This window comes from Apus apus, chromosome 10 (assembly GCF_020740795.1).
Source record: "Apus apus isolate bApuApu2 chromosome 10, bApuApu2.pri.cur, whole genome shotgun sequence".
In the NCBI taxonomy this organism is placed as follows: domain Eukaryota; kingdom Metazoa; phylum Chordata; class Aves; order Apodiformes; family Apodidae; genus Apus; species Apus apus.
Window position 1 is genome coordinate 13,179,151 of NC_067291.1, and position 23,360 is coordinate 13,202,510.

Genomic DNA, 23,360 nt, shown 5'->3' on the forward strand with positions numbered 1-23,360 from the left:
GTCCCGGGAGCCCTGCCCGGCCGCGCTGCCGCCGCCCCCGGGGCCCGGCGGGGCGAGGCCGGCGCTGCGGCCCAGCGCGCATGGAGCCGGGCGAGGGCGGCGCGATGGCGGCGCTGCGGGAGGCCAAGCGGGCGCTGCGAGGGGAGCTGCGGCGGCGGCTGCGGGCGCTGGGCGAGGCGGAGAAGCAGCGCCAGTCCCGCCTGCTGAGTCGCAAGGTGGGTCACGGGAAGAGCGGCCCGCGGGGAGGGCCGAGGAGCCGGGCCCGGCCCCGCGCGGGGAAGCCCGCCGGGGACTTCCCGGGCCCTGCTGGGGAGCGGAGCTGACTCGGGGCGGCCGCCGGCCCGGCCTGCCCGCGCTGCGGGGCCGGGAGCTCCGCCCGCGCCCCCGCCTTCCTGCCTCGTGGCTGCTGATGAGCGCGGGGAGCGCGGCTGTGCGCGGTGTGTGCGGGGTGTGCGGGTGTGTGCGGGTGTGTGCGGGGTGTGCGGGTGTGTGCGGTGTGTGCGGGGTGTGCGAGTGTGTGCGCGGGGTGTGCGGGGTGTGCGGGTGTGTGCGGTGTGTGCGGGGTGTGCGAGTGTGTGTGCGGTGTGTGCGGGGTGTGCGGGTGTGTGCGGTGTGTGCGGGGTGTGCGGTGTGTGCGAGTGTGTGCGAGTGTGTGCGGTGTGTGCGGTGTGTGCGAGTGTGTGCGAGTGTGTGCGGTGTGTGCGGGTGTGTGCGGTGTGTGCGGGTGTGTGGGGTGTGTGCGAGTGTGTGCGGGTGTGTGCGGTGTGTGCGGATGTGCGGGGTGTGCGGGTGTGTGCGGGGTGTGCGGGGTGTGCGGCTGTGTGCGGTGTGTGCGGGTGTGTGCGGTGTGTGCGGTGTGTGCGCTGTGTGCGGGTGTGTGCGGTGTGTGCGCTGTGTGCGGTGTGTGCGGGTGTGTGCGGTGTGTGCGGTGTGTGCGATGTGTGCGGCTGTGTGCGGTGTGTGCGGGTGTGTGCGGTGTGTGCGCTGTGTGCGGGTGTGTGCGGTGTGTGCGCTGTGTGCGGTGTGTGCGGCTGTGTGCGGATGTGTGCGCTGTGTGCGGGTGTGTGCGGTGTGTGCGCTGTGTGCGGTGTGTGCGAGTGTGTGCGGGTGTGTGCGGTGTGTGTGCGGTGCGTGCGGTGTGTGCGGCTGTGTGCGGGGTGTGCGGCTGTGTGCGGTGTGTGCGGGGGTGTGCGGCTGTGTGCGGGGTGTGCGGCTGTGTGCGGTGCGTGCGAGTGTGTGCGGTGTGCGCAGGTGTGTGCGGGTGTGTGCGGGTGTGTGCGCTGTGTGCGGGTGTGTGCGGATGTGTGCGGGGTGTGCGGGTGTGTGCGGGGTGTGCGGTGTGTGCAGGTGTGTGCGGGTGTGTGCGGGTGTGTGCGGGGCCGGCGGGCAGGGCGGGTGTGTGCGGGTGTGTGCGGGGCCGGCGGGCAGGGCGGGTTGTGAAACCGGCGGCAAAACCGTCGGGAAGCCCCGAGCAGCGCGGCCTTGGGGCTGCTGTGCCGCGGGTGCTCCCCATCCCGCCGGCTTTAGGGACAGCTCCCAGCGGCCTCCGTGTGGCCTCTCGTCTAACTGGCGGTTGTTTCTCCTCTGGACCTCCCCGTGGTGTTTCTTCCCTGCAGTTTTATTTCCAATGTAATTTTTATACACTGCAAGATACCAAGCAGGGTTTACCAAACCGCTTCCCTAGCACAGCCCGGCACCAGCGTGTACTTCTGAAATGGCCTGTTTGCGTTTGGATTACAACCTTTTTATATACATGTATTTTATCATTTTAATAAACACAATAAAATTTTATTTTGCAGTCGCTGCATGTAATAGAGTACAGGCCTCCTTTTCTTGCAGTACCAGTGGGTACTTCTACATGATCTACATTTATATTGTTATTTTCCTGCCAGAGCATCTCAAATCATTTTATAGACTTTGCTTGAATGTGTAGCCACTTCATGGATGGGATGTGGCAGCACAGAAACTTCAGGACATAGCAAGTTTAACTGGAACTGACAGAACTTTTTTTTTTTTTTTTTATGGGAATGCCTTTTTTAAAAAAAAAATACATCATGTATGTCACGTCCTACTCTCATGATAATGCATTTTAGTAATCACACAACCTAGACTTGAATATCTCAAATTTTAGAAAATACTGGCATGAATCCTCTTCAAAAATCCAGAGTCCTCTGCCAACTTGATAAGCACCCAGCCCATGTAGTACCACATTTTTAGGAGCCCTCGGCCTTTGTCTAATTGCAGCTGAAAAAACTCTGCAACAGAGCACTCAGTTTCTAGTGAGAGCACACTGAAAGATAAAAGTTTTTGTTTTGCTTAAAAGAAGGCATCGGGAAATATGACACATAAATTGATGTTATCCTGCCATTTTAATAATCTGTCACAAATTGAAAATCATGAGCTTGCTTGAGACAGAGTGGCATTACACGAGTGGCAGAAAGTAGACTCAGCTTCTTTATAGGAGGGTAAGGCAGCAGACATGAAGAAATTTCTGAAAACACTGGGAAAAAATTTGAACAGTAGAAGGCCAAGAATGTAGCTTTAGAACATACCTCAGTGCTTGCAGCTAATAAAAGTGAGCAGGTTATTTAATAAAACCTGAACAATATTTTTAGTTGTAAAACCATCTCAAAAAGATCTTTAAATTCAAAGTGAAGGTGCTTCATCGGCTAACCTAGCCACTAATCTCTAATTAGCTTCTGGATCATTTTAGTTTTTTATGGTTATGTTCATGATTAAAGTCATGCTGTTTGGCTGCTCTGATTCTGCAAGAATCACCATCAGCTGATAAACAAAGAACAGATAATATTTATTAAGTGTGGAAATTTTTTTCATTCTGCTTAGAAACTGCTCCACGTCATAGAAGCTTCATCTTCCTGCTAGCATGTGGTTTTACACCTTCAAACTCATTTTTTTTCTATATGGCATAATCAGTGTGCTACTGGACCCGTTGGAGCAGATTGGGAGCTGTGTGGTGCTCACAGCACCACTTTGAAAGAGGAGAGTTTTCTGTCTTGGTTTCGCTCTTCTCCAAACACATGAGAAAGTTGAGCACTGGAGGACCTCAATAACATGAGTCACAGGCATTGTTTGGAGTCTGCAATTTCACTAAATAGCCTGTTTTTTCAAACAAAAGCTGCCATGGAAATCCTGTTGTTTAAGAGCTTGATTGCTTAGTTGGAAAAATCCATGTGTAAGGTTAGACAAATAAAGAAGGAAGTAAAACATGGTTTTGAATTCTTAAGACATTTCTATGGCCAACCAACATACCACCATAATTTGGTCCAGAGTGGTTAAATTTTATTTTTTTTTTGCCTTACAGAAAGATATCCATCTTCTGAATAATTCACATGGGCTTTTAACTGCTGTGCTGGAAAGAAAGGAAAAAAAAAAGAGTGAGAACCATACCTCAGCTCAGACAGGGGCATTTATCTCTCAAAACAGGGCCAGGGCAAAGGCTAAAGCTCAGAAGAGCAAGTTACCCTGCAGCTGTGCAAGCACAAAGCAAAGAATATGGTGTTCTCTGTCCATAGATAAATACGGTTTCTCAATTGTCTGATACTTTTGACAGATTGTTGCAAGTGTATTGAATAAGAACAGTGCACATTTAAATGAGAAATTATACATTTGTATTTCTTTTGTCCAGATGTAAGTAATAAAATACGTAAGGGACTAGAGAATGAGAAGACAAATCCTAAAAAAACCTCCTCTCAAATTTTAATGTGGAATTCAATCTGGAATAGGGCAGACATGAATCTGTTAACACTTTTTCACTACCTAAGTGTTTTCTATTTTCCTTACTATATTCAGTCTTTTACAAGCCCAGCACAGAGAACCTCATGAAAATCAGGAGATGGCAAGGCTGTCAATCTTCTTACAAACTTTTCATCAACTGATAACTTCAATTTCCCATGTAGGTGATTGGCCATCCCAAGTACCAAGGATCCAAAAGAATTGCAATTTTTCTGAGCATGCCAGATGAAATCCAGACAGAGGAAATAATTAAGGACATTTTTAAGCAAGGCAAAGAGTGTTTCATCCCACGTTATAAGCCTCACAGCAATCAAATGGACATGCTGAAGTTATCATCAGCTGAAGACATTTCTTCACTTACTTTGACATCCTGGAATATTCTCCAGCCTAGTGATGATGATAGTGCAAGAGAGGAGGCTCTTGCTGGTGGTGAGTGTTCCTTCCTGCATTATGGTTTGGTTTCATCTGTTGTAGAGGTGCTTAAGTTGACATAAGCAGATGCTACTTTCTCTTGCCCGTTTTTCCCTACCCTGTGTCACCCCTGTGATAGGCTGGCAGGGCAGGAACAAGACTGCTCAGTTCATCCAGCTGAAGGAAACCCACCCCTCCAGATAAATCAGCTTCTTGGTCTGGTTTGTGGACATCCTCAGAGCAGTCTGGCAAGCATTATGTAGAGAGGCTCGTTAAGGACACAGGGGCTTGCCCAGATTGGCTTAGGCTACCACTTAAAGTCACAGGGGATTCACAGTTCTAGGATGCACTCTGAGAACTGTAGTTTCCACTGCCTGAAAGCTAGGGAAATTTTCAGATGATGCCTGTAGGCTGACATGAAAATTTTCTGACATCTTTGATCCTGCAACTTGTATTGCATGGATGAATCACAGTGCTGATACAGAGCCTGCTCATGCAGAACAGCTCTCAGCACTAAGACCTTAGGCTGAAAATAAAAGGGCTTTCTTGAAGATTAGGATGCGTACTGCAAAGTCTTTTCTGTCATTATTCTCTCACATTTTTTTTTTTTTGCCATCTCAGGCACTGGATTCTTCATAGAAAAGTTAAAAGTTCATTTTGATCTAGCTAGTGGCATGTGTGTTTTGGTCCCAAAATAACTTCTCTTTCTTAAAAGTCCTCAAATTCTACGAAACTGTAGAATTTTCTGTGTCTGCATTCATTATTTTCATTCATTTTGTAGACACATTCCTATCTTCCTGAAACATCTGCAAAAATGTTTAAAATTACTGATGGAAAACTCAGGTTGAACTCATGCTTGAAAATTCCTTTTGCTATATTTTTTGTGTCAGTTATATTTTTTGAACTTTGGAACCTTTAACAGGAATGCAAATTGCCTTGCTGCTACATCCATCCTCCATTGTTGGATGAAGCATTTACCTCTGTGATGTTATCAAATACTGTGGTGATCTGAGGCATTTACATTGTTATAAGGAGATAACATGGTGTTATATTAGTAATGTTCTCACTGCTGCCATAACTTGCTATGCAATTTCCAAGAAACACCCTGCAGGTACGTAAACAAGTCATGTCACTTCAGAGTGTATTCATTTTGCATGACAAAAAGCTTAAATTCACACTGTCCTTAAAACTTCAGGCATGGCTATTTTGAAGAACAGCTCAAATAGAAGACTAGGTGTAATTTTTGCATAGGATTTCTCAGTATTTGGTAGTACTCACAAGCTATGTTGAATAGACATGAACCTCTCCTTTCAGAGATGATCCTTTTTCTGTTGGATCAGGGTTTACCTATTTTTATCTTGGCAGTATACCACATTACACCTTGTTGGTATAAACAGATCACTTCAATTTCTGTCTGTCATCTTCTCTGCCATGCATAGGTGACAGTAATTGTCAGATGAAAAGTTGATTTCCTTAGGCTCCATCGATACAGTAACAGAAAGAATAAAGGTGGAGTAAGTTCTGATATTTTGTTTGGAGCAGGGGTGCCAGTAAGTGGATGACTTGGTTAATTTCCAGCTATACTGCTGTAAGATTTAGACCACTTTTGCAGCAAGCCAGTGGTACATTTTCTTAATAGGTACCAATTCCCATTTGTATCCTTGCCCATCAGAAGCATAAATGCACTGGCATCAGGTTTTGCCCAAGGTAATACTTTCGGTGAAAGTTCAGGCAGGTTGCAGTAATTGTTTGCAGGAGTGTAAATACATTGCACAACTCTGGAAGGAGTAAATCAGATAAAACCATGCTCCCTGTTTGCTTTGTATCACAACTCCTACAGAAATTTAAAGGACACTTCCCCAGCAGCTCTAATTTCAATGTGGTTTGGGGAGGCGGTGTGATTCAGCGGGCTGGACATGGGTTTCCTCATTTATGATGTTATTTATTATTACTTAAGCCTGCTCTGAGAACTATGGGTGAAAAGCTAAGTTATTCCTCTGAAAAATACATTCTTCTTACTGGGACTCAAAAAATTGATTGGGTTGAGTATCTCACATAGGGGTAAAATTCTTGGAGGTGGCTTCTTTGAAGGGAGGCAGGTGGCCAACTTTGGCTTGAGGGAGCTCAGCTGGAAGTCTTGAACCTGAGAAAATATTGTGCTCCAATGTTCATAACTGAACTACTGACCAGTAGTTGAAGATGTGCAATAAATTACAAACTTTTAAAACATTCACTTGGGTGATGAGGAGAGGGAGTTTGGCCTAGGTATTTTACTTCGCCCAAAAAACTAAAGTTATTACAGCTCAGAATATGTTTACTCTAATGGACTGTGAGGTGCTCTCCTAAGAAATTACAGAAACATAATTATTTGTACAAACTTAATTCTTCCTCTTTATCTGTGTAAATTCTGCCCTGGTCTTTAAGTACATTATTACATAATCCTTGCCTGTTGGATCTGGACTTGTTCAAAGATTAACCCAGATGCAATGAACTGCGCTCTTTCAAAGATGCAAAAGATGAGCACTGCTTGCTGTTAGTGAGTGCTGCTAAGAAGTATGTGCTTTCTCTTTGTTTAAGTTAGAGCTGCAGCCTTTTTTACCGTGCTTTGTTCTAACCTTGTTGTGGAGATGGGTTATTCATCACTACAGTGTTCAATGTCTTAAAGGTATTGACTGGTATTTGCTGATGGAGGAGCAGCAGAGGCTCAGGATCCTGGACTGTGCAGGGGAGCAGCTCCCAATGGGCACAGATGCTTTGGCTTGCTTTTCCAAACATGATGGTATCTTCTCCATGTCCTCTGAAATTATGATTTCCCAAGCTTGTCTCGCCATTGGGCTAGATTCCCTTTCCAAGCTTTTATTTCTCTGCCACCACAGTGCTCCTCTCTGTCCTTCTGCTTTTTGCCCAGCTGATCTATCTCCCTTTCCAAGTGTCCTTCTCTGGCCTTTCTGACCATGTTCCCCACTTCCTCTGCTCTCAGTCCTAGCCTGTCATTTGAGGGGCAGCTGGACCAACATAAATAGCTTGCCCCTGCCAAAAGGGAGGAGATCATGTGCTCTGTCTTCTTTCACTTGTCTGCTTTCAGACATACTAATTTTCTTCCTCACTGGTGGCTTCTTTCTCCTTTTCATGGGATTAGAAAAACTCCTCTGTTAAATATTACTTCTTGTACTAAACGTACAAAAGACACAGTTCATGGATGTTTTGTTCAGTAAGGACTGCCCTCTCTCCTGCTCTTGGTCCCCACTTCTCCTCTTGCCAGCACAGATGCCCCTGCAGCCACATTAGGAGCTAAAGTGGGAAACCAGTCTTGGTTAGAAGTAGCCCAGCACCAGTAAGAGACTCTTCTTCTCTCAGACAGCCCCACCACACCGATTTGGACTGATGCAGCTGAAGGGCTGGCACAGAGCAGGTGATGAGTGGTTGCGTAAGCTGGTGGCATGCCAAAAAAGTCTAAGTAAAACCTCAGTCCTCATTTCCTTCCATGTTTCAGTTCCTATTCCTGCCCCAGGCAGAGGGACTAGGAGCAGCCACTGAAATGAAACTCAGGCTTCTGAGTCCTCTCATTTGGGAGCGGGGCTGGCAGGAGGAGCTGAGCCTGCAGTCCACGTGCTCTGCCTTTGTGGCAATACTTGCTTAAGGAGTTTTCCCTCCTCGTGTTTTCAGCCTATCCCTGCCCCTCCATGGTAAACTGTATCAGCTGCTCTGGACGAAGGGTATTTTCCTCCTCTCTTCCACCTTGTTTTGGTTGGGATTTTTTTAACCAAGATGAATGGGTCCAGTTTACTGTGCAGCCGTATCAGTGCAAGATGTGCAGCGTGGGGATGAAGAGCCAGGATGGAGGGAACATACCCTGTAAATTGGCATTGGTTCCTAGAGAGCTGCCACCTATGCTGCTGTGACTCCAGCAGTGGTATGGAGAGGGTGGCATCTGCAGAGAAGCCCAGCATTCACCCTGACACATCTTCCCTAAGCCTGTGGAAACAGCAGGTTTTCAAATATTTAGAAGACTGTATAAGCCCAGCTCAAATGGATTTGAATGGGGCTAAAGCCACATAATTGGCACAGGTGGTACTACAAGCAAGACTGCAAGTTCTTGCTTCAAAGCATGGAGCTATAGAGCTTTTCCCATCATTTTTTACTAGCTTTGTTCTTGGAAACCAGTGAACCATTTTGCCTGAAATAAAAGAAACATAACCCCCTCAGTGTGGCATAAATACCCAAACTGAAAAATGTCAACACCTGAAAATACAGCATCTTATACGCAATGGGGAATGCTGAATAATCTGCTGCTTCTCTACCAAAGCATAATGTAATTTTGCTCCCAGAAATGAAGGTATTGGGGGCTAAACTTGTATTTTGTAATTTTGTTTGGAGACTTCCAGCACTTTCAGTACTGAAAACTTCGGTGGCCTGCCAATCACAATATTTGTGTTGTATCTTCAAGATAATTAGTGAAATACTATCTAGATAATCTATGCCTTAAATAACAGTATATTTGTTATTAATAATAAGCACAGATCCAAATTTCTAAAGAGGGAACACTAACATATATCTAACAGCAACTTCTTGCAGCTTGATTTTCACGTAACCTTTTGTATGTTGGCTTTTAACGTTAGGGTAGTTGTATCTTTCTGCCCTTATAACTTCCAGAACACTTTGAACCTTGTTATAAGTGCTCTTCATGCCATGAAGTGTGACCCTTTTGCAAGGAAAATGCTGCCTACCTCTAGGCTATGGTGCCAAGCAACCTCAAGTACTTTGAAATTATTCTCAAGTGACCATTAGCCATATTTTATGGCATATTTTATGGGATCTGCCCTGCAGAAACATTTTAGTCCACAGAAGCTCTTTTTCACCGGTCTTTAAACTCCTGCAATTTATTAACAAATTGAAAGAGGCTGCAATAGCAGCTGGGACTGATGGTCCTGTGATGCCATCAGTATTCTTAGTCATTCCAAATTTTAGCAAAGTTCTTTAGAAGTGTGACTGATGTGGTGGCAACATAGTTTTAATTGGAATAGAATCACAGACTCATAGAATGCCAGGTTGGAAGGGACCTCAAGGATCATCTGGCCCAACCTTTCTAGGTACTACTATAGTTTATATGAGATGGCTCAGCACCCTGGAATCTACCACTTCCCTTGGGAGACCATTCCAATGTTTGATTGTCCTCATGGTGAAAAATTTACCTCTTGTGTCCAACCAGAATCTCCCCTGGAGCAACCTGTGCCCATTACCCTGTCTTTTCCTTGTAAATAGGGAGTCTCCATCTTCTTGGGAGCCACCCTTTTAAGTACTGGAACATGGTAATAAAGTCTCCCCAAAGCCTTCTTTTTTCAAGGCCTTCTTTTCTCAGCCTGTCCTCATATGGCATATTTAGGAATAAAAACCTGTGAGGACAAAATGCGACGTCTTGAAGCACAGAGAAGGTCTAATATGCTACTTAAGCTCCATTAGATGGTGTATAGCTGTACATGAAGGCATAATGGGACTCTACAAAATTACACTAATCATTCTGAAAAAATCTGTGTAGTAAATAATGCTCAGTGGTAACTGTGAATATTTAAATGAGATGTATGCAGATTGGAATGTATCTGGAATAAATGAAATATGGGTATGTGAAAAGCAGAGATATTAAGTATTACTGCTTAGGAAAAAAACCTAAAAAAATATCCCAAACAAAATTGTACAGCCATTGAAGGTCCTATTAGATTTTCTCTTCCTCTGAGAGACTTGATTAAAACTTACAGTGCAATATATGTCAAGGGATAGACTATAATTTAAAATCTTTTTACATTGGTCATAAAAAAGAAAACCTGAGAGCATGGCACAAAACAAAATTGAAAATGGAGGCTGAGCTCTTAGTGTCATTTATTTTTAAATGAAATTATTTAAAGTTTGGAATGAAATTCTGCTTGGAGACAATGAGCCATAGTATTTTGATATGCATATGGAGGACAAACTCAGTGCAAGTGAGGCATTAAGATTCTGGTAATGAGTCATACTGGGGAGAGAGGATGCTTCCACTCATGCAGTGTGGGATCAGAGCACTGGACATAAAATCCAGCATCATGTGTTTTACAAGATTCAGGAAATCTCACAACTTGTAGCTGTGTTACAATAACTGAAATTTCTTCCTACCTCTGTAGCTGCCTTCCCTGGCTTTCTCCCTTACAAACAGGTTCTGTTTTTCTTTACCTGTGAACATTCAGAGTGTTCCTCTAAGCATCTAATTTTATTTGTATTAAGCCCTTGGCTCCTCTGCCTTCTGACAGCTGTGAGTTGTGCTAGTTAGTTAGTTATGATGTGAAATATTATGTTATTATGTTAATATTATATTATGATCCTATGCTGTGTAAAGTGTTATGTTCCTTGAATTAATTTTAAAACTGTTGCTTTTTGTTCAAGTGATACCTCATTCACCTATGATGAGAAATAAATAAAGATTTTTTTATTTAGTTTCTTTTTATTGTTAATTGTTTAGTTAAACCTATATTATATAAATTGTATTTTTTCTCTCAGACTTTGTCTATTTTCTTATTTTCATACAGAAGCTGGTGTAGATATGTAAGAGTTCCAGCCATTGCTCTTTCAATCTTTGCAGCCTCTCTGATGTTATTTTGCAGAAATAATACCTGCTGTAAAATTTTATGTCCAGGTGAAGAAATATTAGGAAATATATGTAATGGTGATGTACTGGTACTGTCAAAGTTATTTTTTCCTATATATACCATAATACTGCTTTTCAAATCTGGCCTGATCTTTTCTACTGGTTTCCACACAGATATCCCACAGTGATATGTCAGTACAAAAATACTTGTTCCAGTGTTAAAGATCCATAAAATAATTTTATATTATTCTGTGTAGAATGTTAACAGGTAGAGCTAGGAAGATACTTGCTTGGAAATAAAATATTGCAGGTGTTGAACCCAGCTGTGATAGTAACTGTTTCCCTCAGGGTTTTTCTGCATCCAGCCTTCAGTTGAAAGAGGTGAGATCCCATCCCTGGCACTGGGATTGCTCTTCCCTGCAGCTGGTGTCTGCCCTTGCCCTTCATGTCTGCACCAGCTTCCACAACTCTCTGAAACAGCTTAATAAAAATCAGCACCTGATTTGCTAGGTGAATGCAGACACTTTTAGCTGAGCTTCTCCTGGTGCTTCTGTTCAGAAACAGGTACAGCTTCATTACAAAGAGCCTCTTTCTTTGAAAGGCTTTGGAAAAAATGCTCTGATGTATTTATGTGGCATCACTCTGTAATGTCCCTTGATGTCCTTATGTCCTGGCTTTCCTTGGTACAGACCAAGCCATGAGCACTGTGTGGTTTAATTTTAATACCGTCTGTGCCAGGGTATCCTGCAGTGAACCCGGAGGGCTGAGAGCTCTAGAGCACTACAGCTTTTTGTTTTCATGAAGTTCATTAAGGCTTTAAAAGAGTGCTTTTCCTTGTAATAATCTAAAGTGTCACATCTATGTTTGCCTTCTTGCAGAAAATATTCTCCTCGCACTCAGCAAAACAACTAAAAAGATTACTTCTGCTGTAATCAATTAAAGTTTAAAGAGAAGTGAAGGCAACATAAGCAAGGGCTTGAAATTCACTGCAAGTGACTCTCTAGTGTTTTATTTCAAAGAGGCCTAATTTTGCTACAGTGAATGTGAAGAGTAGCATTGTCATTTTCTTCACACTGTTTCCTAGAGACAAGAGTCTCAAAAGCAAACAAGAGGTGAGGTTCATTCCTGGTGTGTGGCATGAGTCTGTACAACAAACTCACACAGGGCAATGCAAACATGCAAGTGTCTCTGGCTGTGGTAATTGATCCAGACATCATTGCCTCCCTTTATATTAATTTTTGGAAAGGAAGAAGCAGCACCAAGCTCATCTCATTGCCTTCATGCACATAATCTGGACAATCCGGAGAACAGGAGAGTAAACTTTTTCCTGCTGCACACCTGTGCAGGTAAAGTGGATTGAGGATGTGGTTTGGTGAGACAGCTGAGCCCTGCCAGCAGCTGGCTGGTGCCAGAATGGGCAGCCCTGCTGCCTTTTTCTTGCTTCCAGCTCTGTGCTCCCCTTGTCCTCCCAGCCACAGTGCCATCCCTGGCACTCACTGCTGAGCAGATTCGGCTCATGAATCTGGCAAAAAAAATTACTTTTTTTTTTTTCTTTTTCCTAGGATTGGTTTTCTGCCAGCTTAGTTGGCTGTTAAATCAGGTCAGTGCTTTTCCGGCTACAAAAGGTTTGTCTTCCTGGCACAGTTAATGCCTGCTGTCTTTGCTAAGATTCAAAGTACACCGTCATTTTCCCTGTATAGTGGGAATTTCCTTGGACCTAGCTGAGACCCACTGGCTTTCAGGGAGCAGGAGACTCAGGGTGCTGTTTCATGCTGTAAGGATAGGTCTTAGTCTTTATGTTTGGCATTGTAACTGGACTCAGTTCCTGCTTGTGCTGGCTTTTGTGCATATGAGCTGGGAATCAGTTTTGGGGTGTAGATGGAGGGCAAATTCCTGTCCAGGACTGACATGAAGCCTTTTGCCGGCAGGTGTCAGCATTCCATACAGTTACTATGGAGCCTTGGTGTTATTTAAGCTGTTTTCCTATAATTAAAATCTCATCCAGGCATTGTAGTCACACATCTAAGAGAACAAGTGCTCCAGCCTAATGTTTCCAAAAAAAATATAGGGTTGGAGTGAGAGAGGTGGAGGATTCCAGGAAGAATCAGGGTTGTAAAACTGTGCAAACTTAAAAAGATAAAATATAGCGATGGAAGAAGCAGGTGTTGTGATGTTAAAAAATTTGACACTAACAGGGAAGGTGCCATCACGTCCAAACCAGCTGACTTTACATGTTCAACAAACGCTGTCTGTAAGCATGCCCAATGTTCCCATCAAGTGGTGTTAACTCCTTTCAGGAGTCAAGTTTATGCACTGATGAAGAAGTTGCTGTCTTGACAGTTACTCACAAGCAATTCTGTGTGTTTTACAACACGCTGTCTGCTGAGTGAGCCAAAGGGAGTTGGAAATATCAATAGAGATGCATGATGTGTTGAAAAAAATCCCCAAATGATTCACTTCTGTCATATTTTGATTTAAAAACACCCAGACAGCAGCATGCAAAAGAGGTCCAAGAGTGAAGAAATACAGTAGTGCACGTGTATGTATCGAGTAGAGGTATTTAAATAAGTACTCAGATAAACACTGGGGGAAGAGTAGCTGGTAAGATCTTAAAGAATTTCATGTAAAAACAAAAAGATACACAAAGATCCTTGTATTTTAGACTGCAGCAGTGTTAAAACAATCCCGACAATTCAAGCACCAATGAATGCTTTGTCAGTTTCTCTAAGGGAGCAGATTTTCACTCAGCATTTGGTGATTTAACAAGATGTGTTGATGTGCTGTAAAGTGGCTCTAATGCTATTTGTGGTCTCTTTGGAATTGTTCCTAGGTACAGCTTCTTTAAGGGTATTTTGCTGGTTTAAAATCACAGAACCCAAGTGCAAGCCTTTGAACCAAACATTTTTCATTGCCCATGTTTTCCCAATCAAACTGTTCTAACTCTGTTCCCGTATCTGAATATGAGGAGTAGGTAAGTCATTTTTCACAGACTGATAGCTGAAGCATTTCTAAGTAATCATTTCCTTTACCCAGAATTGACAAAACCAGACATTTTTGTAGGTGGCATGGAGTGATTATGGTTTATTTATGGGGCTTACACAGACTTGATGAATAATAGTGAAAACGAAAAGTACTTGTTCAAATTTCCTTTTAGGTAGACATTTGGCAAATTCTGAAAATGAGACACTAGACCTCAGCTGAGTGTGAATTAAACCTCATGGGAAATGAGTGTGATGGTTATAGCCTCACATAGTCTCCTCACATTGTGAAACCAACTAGAATTTGAGCATGTCTTAGCCCGATACAGTAGTTTCCCTGACGGCACGTGAAAGGTAGCACCACATCTGTGGAGCAGGATAGGTTTGTTTGTGCAGGGCTGAGGTACCACAGCTGATGCTGTGTGACGCATTTGACCTTTCAAATGCAGTGGCACTAAATTTGTAACGTTTTAAATGAATTAAAAATAGGAGAGTGATCACAACACAGCAGCACAGGAGCTGATCAAATGCCTGTGTTAGTGTGTTTTGCAGGTTTAATAACAGGAGGGTGGCTGCCACTCCATTGTTTTAAACCTGTGTGACTGATGGCTATCACGTAGCTTCTCAGGGAGAAGTATAAGTATTTTATTATGCTGTAGTTTAGAGGGGCAAGTGTGAACTGTGGAGACCAATGTTTCATGCTGACACAAAGCACTGACATGGATGAGTAGATGGATAAACGCTGAGTTGCTTGGTGCTTGTTTGTTGATTCTGCTGATGGTTCTATTTTCTGCAAAATATTTTATTGAAGTAATAACAGAAGCTGTCTCAGTCATGCTCGTGGACCAATTACCTGGGGTGTGTGGACTGCAGAGAAGTCTGCTTGGCATCTCTATGTATGTATAAAACAGTGGGTTATGGGTGTGCATGGATGTGGATAAGAAGTTTTTTAGAAGACAAAAGGACACAGAACCTTGCTGGTGCCTGCAATTCCAATACACAAATAGGAATAAAAACATAGCAGGTTGACTGCCTCTAGTGTTAAAAGCATTTCTCCCTGGATGAAGTGAGCATTAGTCTTGAGGACATCACGGTGTGTTCCATAGCAGGAGACCATGGATGGAGCCTGTGGGATTTGAATGTGGTACTTTGATTTTTGATTCCTGTGCCTGGTTAGTTAGTGTGTGCTGGATATAAAGCAAGCATCTCTCTGGCTTTCCTACTAAAGCAGCAGATGTCTACGAATAGTTAGAAAACAGTGAGTCCTGCTGAAGTGCTGTGGAACTGCACAATTAAAGGTGTTCACACAGCAGAAACACCTGAAGGAAAAGCTCCTGACTGCGGTTCAAAATTAGCTGGTTTTTCAATCTAATATGAAACACAACTTCTAGTCCTGTTAGGTAAATGTTTGGGATAAGAAGACTACAGAGAGAGTGCTATTGAAAAGCTCTAGAGGAGAGCTGTTTATGGACAACCAACAGCAAGAGAAAAGAATTTGTTTTTCTGAAACTTGTCAATAACTCAGGGTATTTTCCATGGCATTCCCAAGGGTGGTGCAAGGGGAGTCAGTGGGGCAATGCTGATTTACAGTAACTGAGAATCTGACCCTTTGCATTGTAACTTAGGTTTCCAAGGAGATAAGGATTCATGCTGAGCTTCTGATACTGATGTTCAAAGGCTGTATCATGTGAGCAAATAGGAATTATCGGTGAAGAGTTTCCTTTCTGTTTAAAAGACTCTATTTACATTTTTGCAGACCGGCTGGGGCAAAGTTGAGCCATGTAACTGTTTATGTCTGCAATCCCCTGTGTTACTGGAAGTCAGCATCATTGGGTTTGGATGAATGACTTTTTTTTCAAATGCTTATCAATTGCAGCAAGGGGCAATTATTTTTGTCTCCTTGCTCATTTGAGTGGCGATATAAGAGCGTCTGGCTTTTTCAAGGCTTAGCAGGATAAGGAGTTGGTTTCCTCTGGAAGCAATCCCAGCCCTTCCAGGAACCATGCATCACAGCAGGGTCTGAATTAGGCCTGTAGCGAGCAGATCTGGCAGTTTGCTTTTTGACCAAATACCAAGGCAGGAGCGTAACAGCAGAGATCCCGTGCTTGAAACCAAGTGCAAGTTTTTTCCAAAGAGCAAAAAACATAAGTCATAAAGGGGAAGGGATTTGTTTTGAAGCATTATCATTGAAATGTTTACTTCCGTGGAGTTGTTTTCCCCGAGATCGGGTGCTTAACCCAGACCACAGTGTTAGGTGCTGTGTAAAAAGATGATGATCTGTACCCTACAGAGTGTATGTTGAGAAGCTAACACCTACCCAAAAAGTCTAACTATGCTGATAATGAAAATAATTAAAGTTATAGAAAAGACTCTGTGATTAGAACTTTGAGTTATTCCAACTCATTGGCTCATACACTGCATGTCACAAAGACTAATACTTTCAATGATAGGATTAAGTGGCAGTTAATTTTTATTTCTGTGACAAGCTAGCAGATACATAGGCAGCAGATGGCTACTGTACCCTTTTCATTCTGAAAAGTAAGGTTTTCCTGCAATAGGGTTTGTTTTTTTCTCCATTGCGGTCCTTGCTAGATCAGAAAAGGACCAAAGTAACCTTTAATTCATTGTAAATGAACAGCCTTCAAATATTTGTCAGCTCTGCAGAGATTGTGCATAGATTGATCTGACATTGTTTATGGCATACATAACACCACAAACACTCCTTTCCTTTAAACAGAGTTGTTCTTGTCCTGGTTCTTCTGGTCCTGCACCTCATGCTATCATTTACATCTGAGCAAAGCAGGGGGAGCCCCTAGCTACCACCACCGCAGAGTGAGCTGTGCGTGGAAAAAACCCAGCTGCTGAAGAGCACGTTCTTGCTCAAGGTATCAAGCTGGGAGGATCAAGCCATCCTCATGGGGACATCGTAAAGGATGCACAAACTTCTGTGCCTCAGGGCAAAGCTCAAACTGCCCAGCTGCTGCTGTGAGAAGCAGCAGTGGTGGCCTACAGAGCCTATTGCTGTCCACCTCTTGAAGGCTTGAGCTCAGAAGGCATGTGTTCTGCAAGCATGGTTTTATACAAGCAGGCTGCTGTCCTTTACACAGAGTTCCTGCAGCTCAACCTCTGCCCTGTCCTCTTCTAAGTACTTTGGAGGTGAGGACTGAAAGAGTCCTTGCTCCCACTCGGATGAGTCCTGGGCTCTTTGCTTTGTCCACAAAGCAAGTGATGGCAAGGGGTGAGGACGTGGGATAACACAGTAGTTCAATTTCATCTTCTGTTAGGACCATCTAGCTGTGCAGGAGGAGATGAATGACCCCACACAGGGGGTGGCAGCAGCTGTTGGAGCCCCTTCAAACCTGGGAGGAAAGAAGCCATGCTGACTGCTCCTTCTGAGAACAGGACAAGTCCCCAGCAGTTTTTACATAACCTGTATTGGTGCAGTTTGATGGACTCTTCTATAATTAACCATTGTCAAGAACAGTTCTGAAAATGCCGGCTGGCATTTCAAATAGCAACATCAAATTAAGGAGAAGAGAGGTAATGAGGTGCAAGGATAAAATCCTTCCCTAGGGAACAAATCAAACCCGGTATCATCATGAAGGGTAATGAGAAATGCAGTGCTGAACTGAGGAGATTCACTGCAGCTGCCTCGAGGAAGCGAAACCCTGTATTCCTATTTAAAACACCAGCAAGGGGCTGCTAGTGTTTTGGTCTGCTGCTTAAGTCAGGGGACACAGCTTGCACACCTGCCTTGTGCATGTAGTTTTGCCACACGTTTCCTGAGTCATTTCACTTCTCGGTGACATAAGGTATGTCTGCATACACACATGCAAGTCAGTGCAGAGAGTGTGTCTGTACACCCACGTGGCAGGTTCTGAAGCTATGACTGTCTCTACACAGTTAAGTAACAGACTAGTCCTGTCCACACTACATAAAAATTGGCCCGTCTCTTCTTGTTTGGTCTCACGTGGTGCCTCTGTGACCCTGAGGCAGTACCAGGGTTTGGTTTTTTTAAATCTTCTCCCCAGTTTATATTATCTTTGGTAATATGAGGCCTTGTGGCAGATCATCACAGCAGTATTTTTGTAACATCACTCTCAAGATTTGTGTTGCGTATTCCAGCATGTGGCAGGGAAGTCTGTATCTGTGTCTGGAGGAGTTTTGTTGGTGTAGGAGGACTGCACAGGGTAGAAGGAGCCAGACCTGTACTCTCCTGTCTTCACTTCCCATGGGAATCCTGTCCCCTGGACCAGGCATGGGTGTCATTTGTACCAGCAGTGCCAGACAGTGTGCTGACAATTAAAAGAGTATTGACCACTTGGGATCCTGTAAATCAATTTGCTTTCTGGCCCTGCTGTGTTTAGCAATATAAATGAAACCTGTGTGGCCACGTCAGCATGGCTGTGTGCACACACTGAGAGGGAACTCAGGGTATATTATTTCACACACAGTGCTACACAGCTGAAAGAGCTGTAGCCACAAGCTCATCTCATAGATACAGCAAGTACTGGTGACCATCATCATAATTGCCAACCTTACTGGGATACCCAGTAGCTTCATTAAAGTTTGTAACGAGCATTGGTATTCTCTACATAGAAGCTCCAAGCTGGAGTTGCTTGAGGCAGTGTTTTCAGCCTTTAGCAATTTGTAGACCACATGCAAGTATTCCAGGAGAAGCACAGATTATGGCAGAAGCCCTCTCAGCTGGGGTAGTGCTTTTCTTAGTTTTCTTTCCTAGGTTTTTGGTTTCTCAGGGATCCCAGAGCCAACAGTTTATAACTACAGACACATGGGGGACAGTGGACATTACAAGGAAATGGACAGAAATAGGTGGAGATCAAGAGACCTCTCTTAGACTGTTATACGAGGCACTAAAAGCTGATGTGCTGTTTGATGCCCAAATACCTGCTCTGTTGTCTCAGAAACAAGGATGCCATTTCACACGGCAGTCTGTGGGAGGAAGAAGAGTAGGATGCAAGAATGTAGCAAGCCAGTAGAGCATCCCGAGTAGCAACTAATGGTCCTGCAGGGCTGGAAGGGCCTGGGAGCATGAGAGCCCTGTGCCAAGAGGGGTAAGATGTTCTTATCCTCAACTGCCATCTTGCTGATGTACTGTCATTGCTGATAGTAATTTTATGTGTCTGCATTGCATTCTTGATCTCATCTGTGTCGGCAATCTTGGTCTCATCTGTGTGTCACCTCTCATCCTGTGACAGCTTTTCCCCAGTGTTGCCGCAGGCACCACAAAAGGTTTTGTTGCTCCCCAAGTTATGTGGCAGGAACCATTTTCTCCACGTAGCTCTCTGCCATTCATTCTAGATCCTGGGGCAGGATGTGGAGCTAATGCTACTTGAACTGCCTTCAGGCTCCTTGCAGGATAGCTGTGTCATTTTTCTGCTGGAAGTCTTGCTTGGCATTCTACTTAAATCTTGTGCAGTGTGAGTTGCATTGATATCAGAGAGCGTGTTGTGAGTCAGAGCAAAGCATTTGGTGGAACTGCTCCAGTGGAAGAAAAATATAAGGGTAACTATTACAGTATTTACAGCATCATTTTTCATACTGAGATTTCCACAAGCTTGTATGAGTTATTCAGCACCAAAAAAAAAAAAATCCATGATTATAGGAACTGGCTCATTAAAACAGGCTGTTTCTCCAGAGTACATAGAAGAAAACACAGTGCTTTACTACATCTAAATTCAGTCGAGTGTGCCTGTGTTATCAGTTAAACTGCATAGAAAATATCTTTTTTCCCCTGCACTGTTCCTGCCGATTCCCTCTTTCCTTAGTGCTTCTCCTGACTTGTCTTTTTCCTGCCTGCAGTGCAGATGGAAGGAGAAACAGCACCTTTTTACTCTGCAGATGTGGCCCTTGTGTGCATTCTTACCTGCAAACAGTAGTGACTGCAAGTGTTTCCTTTTTGCCACGAGAGTCACACAAAGTGAAAACGGCCTACAAAAGTGTAAGGCGGAGAGTGTCTCTCTCTGTGCCTCATTAGTGTTTGGTGTATAGTAGTTTCTGAGCCACCTGAATGCTTATGCAAAGCCACAGAGAAGCAAATCATGGAGAGGATAAGTAGAGAGGACAGAAGTAACTTGGGGAGTGTTTATGCAGAATTTATGACTGATCATGTATACAAAGAGAAGATCAGTTGTTAGGTCCTAGTCCCTAGGCCTGACAACTGGCAAATACGTATTTTTACTTGCAAACTAAGGAGATGTGGCATGGTACATCTAACATCCTGTACCTGGTGATAACCATGAAAATGGCATTTCTTTTCAGGTGAGACCATACTTCTGCCCTCATGCCTCTTTCCCTCTTTGCCATTTGCCTTTTGTCTGTCCTACGAGTCAAAAAGTGGAATGCAGCATGGTCAAACACTCAGACTCCCTTTTATTTCAACCAGTAATGTTCTGTGGTCTGTCCTCTGGCTAATTCCCTCCTCATACTCCCCTGACCTCTTTAAAAATCTCTGTATGATGCTGTATTTGCAAGATTGATCTTCTCTAAGCATCTCACACTGTGCTGCCTTGCATATTTTATATCTCTATTCTAATTAAGTCATTGCATCGTGATGGATGGGTGTTGTGTTTGGCCCAAAACCACACTGGACACCAATTATTCTGTCCTGGTTTAAATACTGAAAGTGAACCCCAAAAGCCAGAGAACAGAATTGGTCTCTATTACCCCCACTCCACCCTCCCAAGGGAAGACAAAAGGGGAATAAAGAAGAGAGACTTAAACTTTGTACATTGAAACTAGAAACAAATTCACTATAATACAAGGTACAAGGGTAAACCGTGGGGGAAGAACAGGAAAGTATTTTTATACAAAACTGACCTCAGTGATCGCAGGGATACGGGAAAGGCGGGGCCGCTCCAGGGGTGAGGTCCATGGCTCCGCAGCACCCGATGCTGTTGGATTCTGGAGCGAGCACGTGGGAAACCGAAGGAACCAGCAGCATCCCCGCAAGGAAAAGGGAGAAGGCAGGGAGAAGGGCGCGGCTTCCGGCTCGCCTGGCTTTTATGGATTGTGAGAGGGAGTGGGCGGGAACACTGACCCTTCCCGTCTGGCAGGGTCCTAAGGACCCTCTCGCTCTACAGGTGTGTAACACGGGGCCAGGGTCTCCCAAACCCTAACAGGTGTGCACATCAGTGACTCTTCTCTGACCAATGAAAAGTGGAGGGAAATCTCCAGGATCCTGGGAAGTGTGTGCAAATGAGTTGATCTTACGTGAACTTTTGACACGCTCTTGCAGGCGGAGTTCAGAGTTGTTACCTGATCTCAGATGGGATTCCCTGGAAAACTCAAAACTCTGCTTAGCTCTGGTCCTTCCAGTCCATGCTCCCACACATCTTCTTGAATGTTGGGCATCATTCCCCAGCAAGATGTAGTGAGAACAGCTCAGTCCAAAAAGGCAGGAGAGAGTAGCTTTGGACATAAGAAAAGCAGAAAAGTACCTGACACATCCTAACCCTGGTGAAGGAGCAGAAGCTAGTTACAGAAATGCTGCTCATAGCTAGGTACAATTCCTGTAAGAAGGAAGAAGCAGTGGACTGAGATGCAGTGTTTGCTTTCTTTCCAGACTCATGTGGTTTAGTTTTCACTGGCTTTCTGCTACCCTTCCTGCTCTCTGTCCTAAAGTGTCTGCTACGGCAACTTATTAAAGACTTCCTTTGCATTGTGAAAGTAATTGGGATGTTCCTGGGTTCAGCAGTCAGTACCAGGCCAGCCAAGCTCATTTGTTTAGAGGATGTCCTTGCAAGGCTTCTCACACTAAAGGACAAACCTTGCATGAGTAATGGGAACCTGCACACTGGCTGCCTCCATGCCTGGCAGTTGCTCAGTGTGGCAGCCAGTTTGCTTTGCCTACCTGGCAGCAATGTGAATCAACTCTTGAAACAACTGGGCGGCCAAGTGTAAATTGTAGCTGGCTACCTGGCATGATGGCAACCCACCTCCATTTACAGAGCATGAGCAAAGCAAGAAAAAGGGCTTAGCTGACCTTGCCTTTTATCAGCAGCTGGTTGGTAGGGTCTTTTGTCAGGGTTTCACCAGCCAGTCCAGGTGATTGGCAGCTTATGCTGCTTGTTTCAGTTTTTTAACTGATTTTGAGTTCCAGTCAAGTGCAATCTCAGAAGAGTTTTGGGGCTCCATATATGGGCAAGCAGAATGTCTGTGTGTGCTGCTGGAGCAACAGTGAAAATCGCTGGAGGCTCAGGAATAAAGTCATTTAGGAGAAGCGGAACCTGACATCATGAAGAGAGAAGCCTTCAAATCTTGGTCTTGTTGTAAGAGGAAAATTACCCAATACAATATGTTGCATTTGAGGCTCTTTGGTTACGGGAGGTTGAGTGAAGGTTCATGTCATCTTACAGTTGTATTGAGAAGATGCTCTTTCTCTCTCTTAGATGTCTTCTTTTCATTCTTTTTGCCTTCTCTGTTTTTCTGTCTGATGTTGCAGTTAATTAGATTTTCAGATTCCTCCTGCATTTCATTTCCCTGAGTTCAATCTCTGCCTGGATTTAGAGTCATAATCACTAGTGCTTGGAGGTGTGGGGTTAAAATGATAAAATAAGTTTGTTAGAAGGTAAGTTGTTTTTTTTTTCCTTCTAGCTTTTCAAAGCCTAATTATTTTGCAACTGATCTCGTATGCAATTGATAAGATGAAAATGCAAATGTACAGGTTTAGTATTCAAAGTATTTTTCATCTGATCAAAGAGAGGGAAGCATTTTGCAAAACACAAAGCTTGCATTTTTGCAAATGTCTGAAGTTACATGGATGTAGTCAAGCCATCAGGAAATCCACAGTGCATGCACTAATGTTTATTTCATTTTTCTGCAGGGGGTCTTGACCTTATCTTCATGCCAGGCCTTGGATTTGACAAAAAAGGCAACAGATTGGGAAGAGGGAAAGGATATTATGATACCTATCTTGAAAGATGTATGAAACATCCCAGTGGAAAGCCTTACACGATTGCCTTGGCTTTTAGGGAACAGATTTGTGCATCAGTGCCTGTGGCGGAAAATGATGTCCAAGTAGATGAAATCCTTTATGAAGACTCCTGAAAGTATCTTGATGCCAACCTGCCTTCAGAGTGCCCAACCAAGGACGTCAGATCCATCAATCATGACCTTTAATAGTCATAATGACTTTGGGAGCAATAAAATACAATATTTATGTTTCAACAAAAAAAACCCCAACAATTTGGTGTAAATGTGGTATTAGTAGTGAGGATTACATTGATTGGCTTCTAATTAGCATATATCTGTTGTGAAATCTTATTCTAGAATCAATAGAAAAAAGAATATGTGACTGTTACAGTAAAGACCATTTCTTATTCTGTATGTTTAACTGTACCCTCAATCAATAAATCAGTGCATTTATTTTCACCAAACTCGGTGTGATCATTAAAAAATCCATGAATTTTCCAGGACCAGCTGTGGAACAGAATGACTGTAAGGCTTCCTCAACAAGAACTGGTTTTGTGAAGAAATCCATGCCTACAATACGTGTGCAACTTTTCATCTCAGAATGCTTGTATTCAGTTTTATTTCCAGTTTGCCAATACAGTAACTAATGAAACCCTCTTGTTCTGGGGTGA

At 43.8% G+C, this 23,360-nt stretch overlaps 1 protein-coding gene across 1 annotated transcript; it reads left to right on the forward strand.

Annotated features, from left to right (window-relative positions):
• Window positions 1–23,153, forward strand: MTHFS (methenyltetrahydrofolate synthetase). The gene is made up of 3 exons (XM_051628563.1): window positions 1–215; window positions 3,918–4,182; window positions 22,601–23,153. The coding sequence occupies exons 1-3, from the start codon at window positions 81–83 to the stop codon at window positions 22,822–22,824; spliced, it is 624 nt and encodes a 207-aa protein (XP_051484523.1). The 5' UTR covers window positions 1–80; the 3' UTR covers window positions 22,825–23,153.
• The last annotated feature ends 207 nt before the right edge of the window (window positions 23,154–23,360 follow it).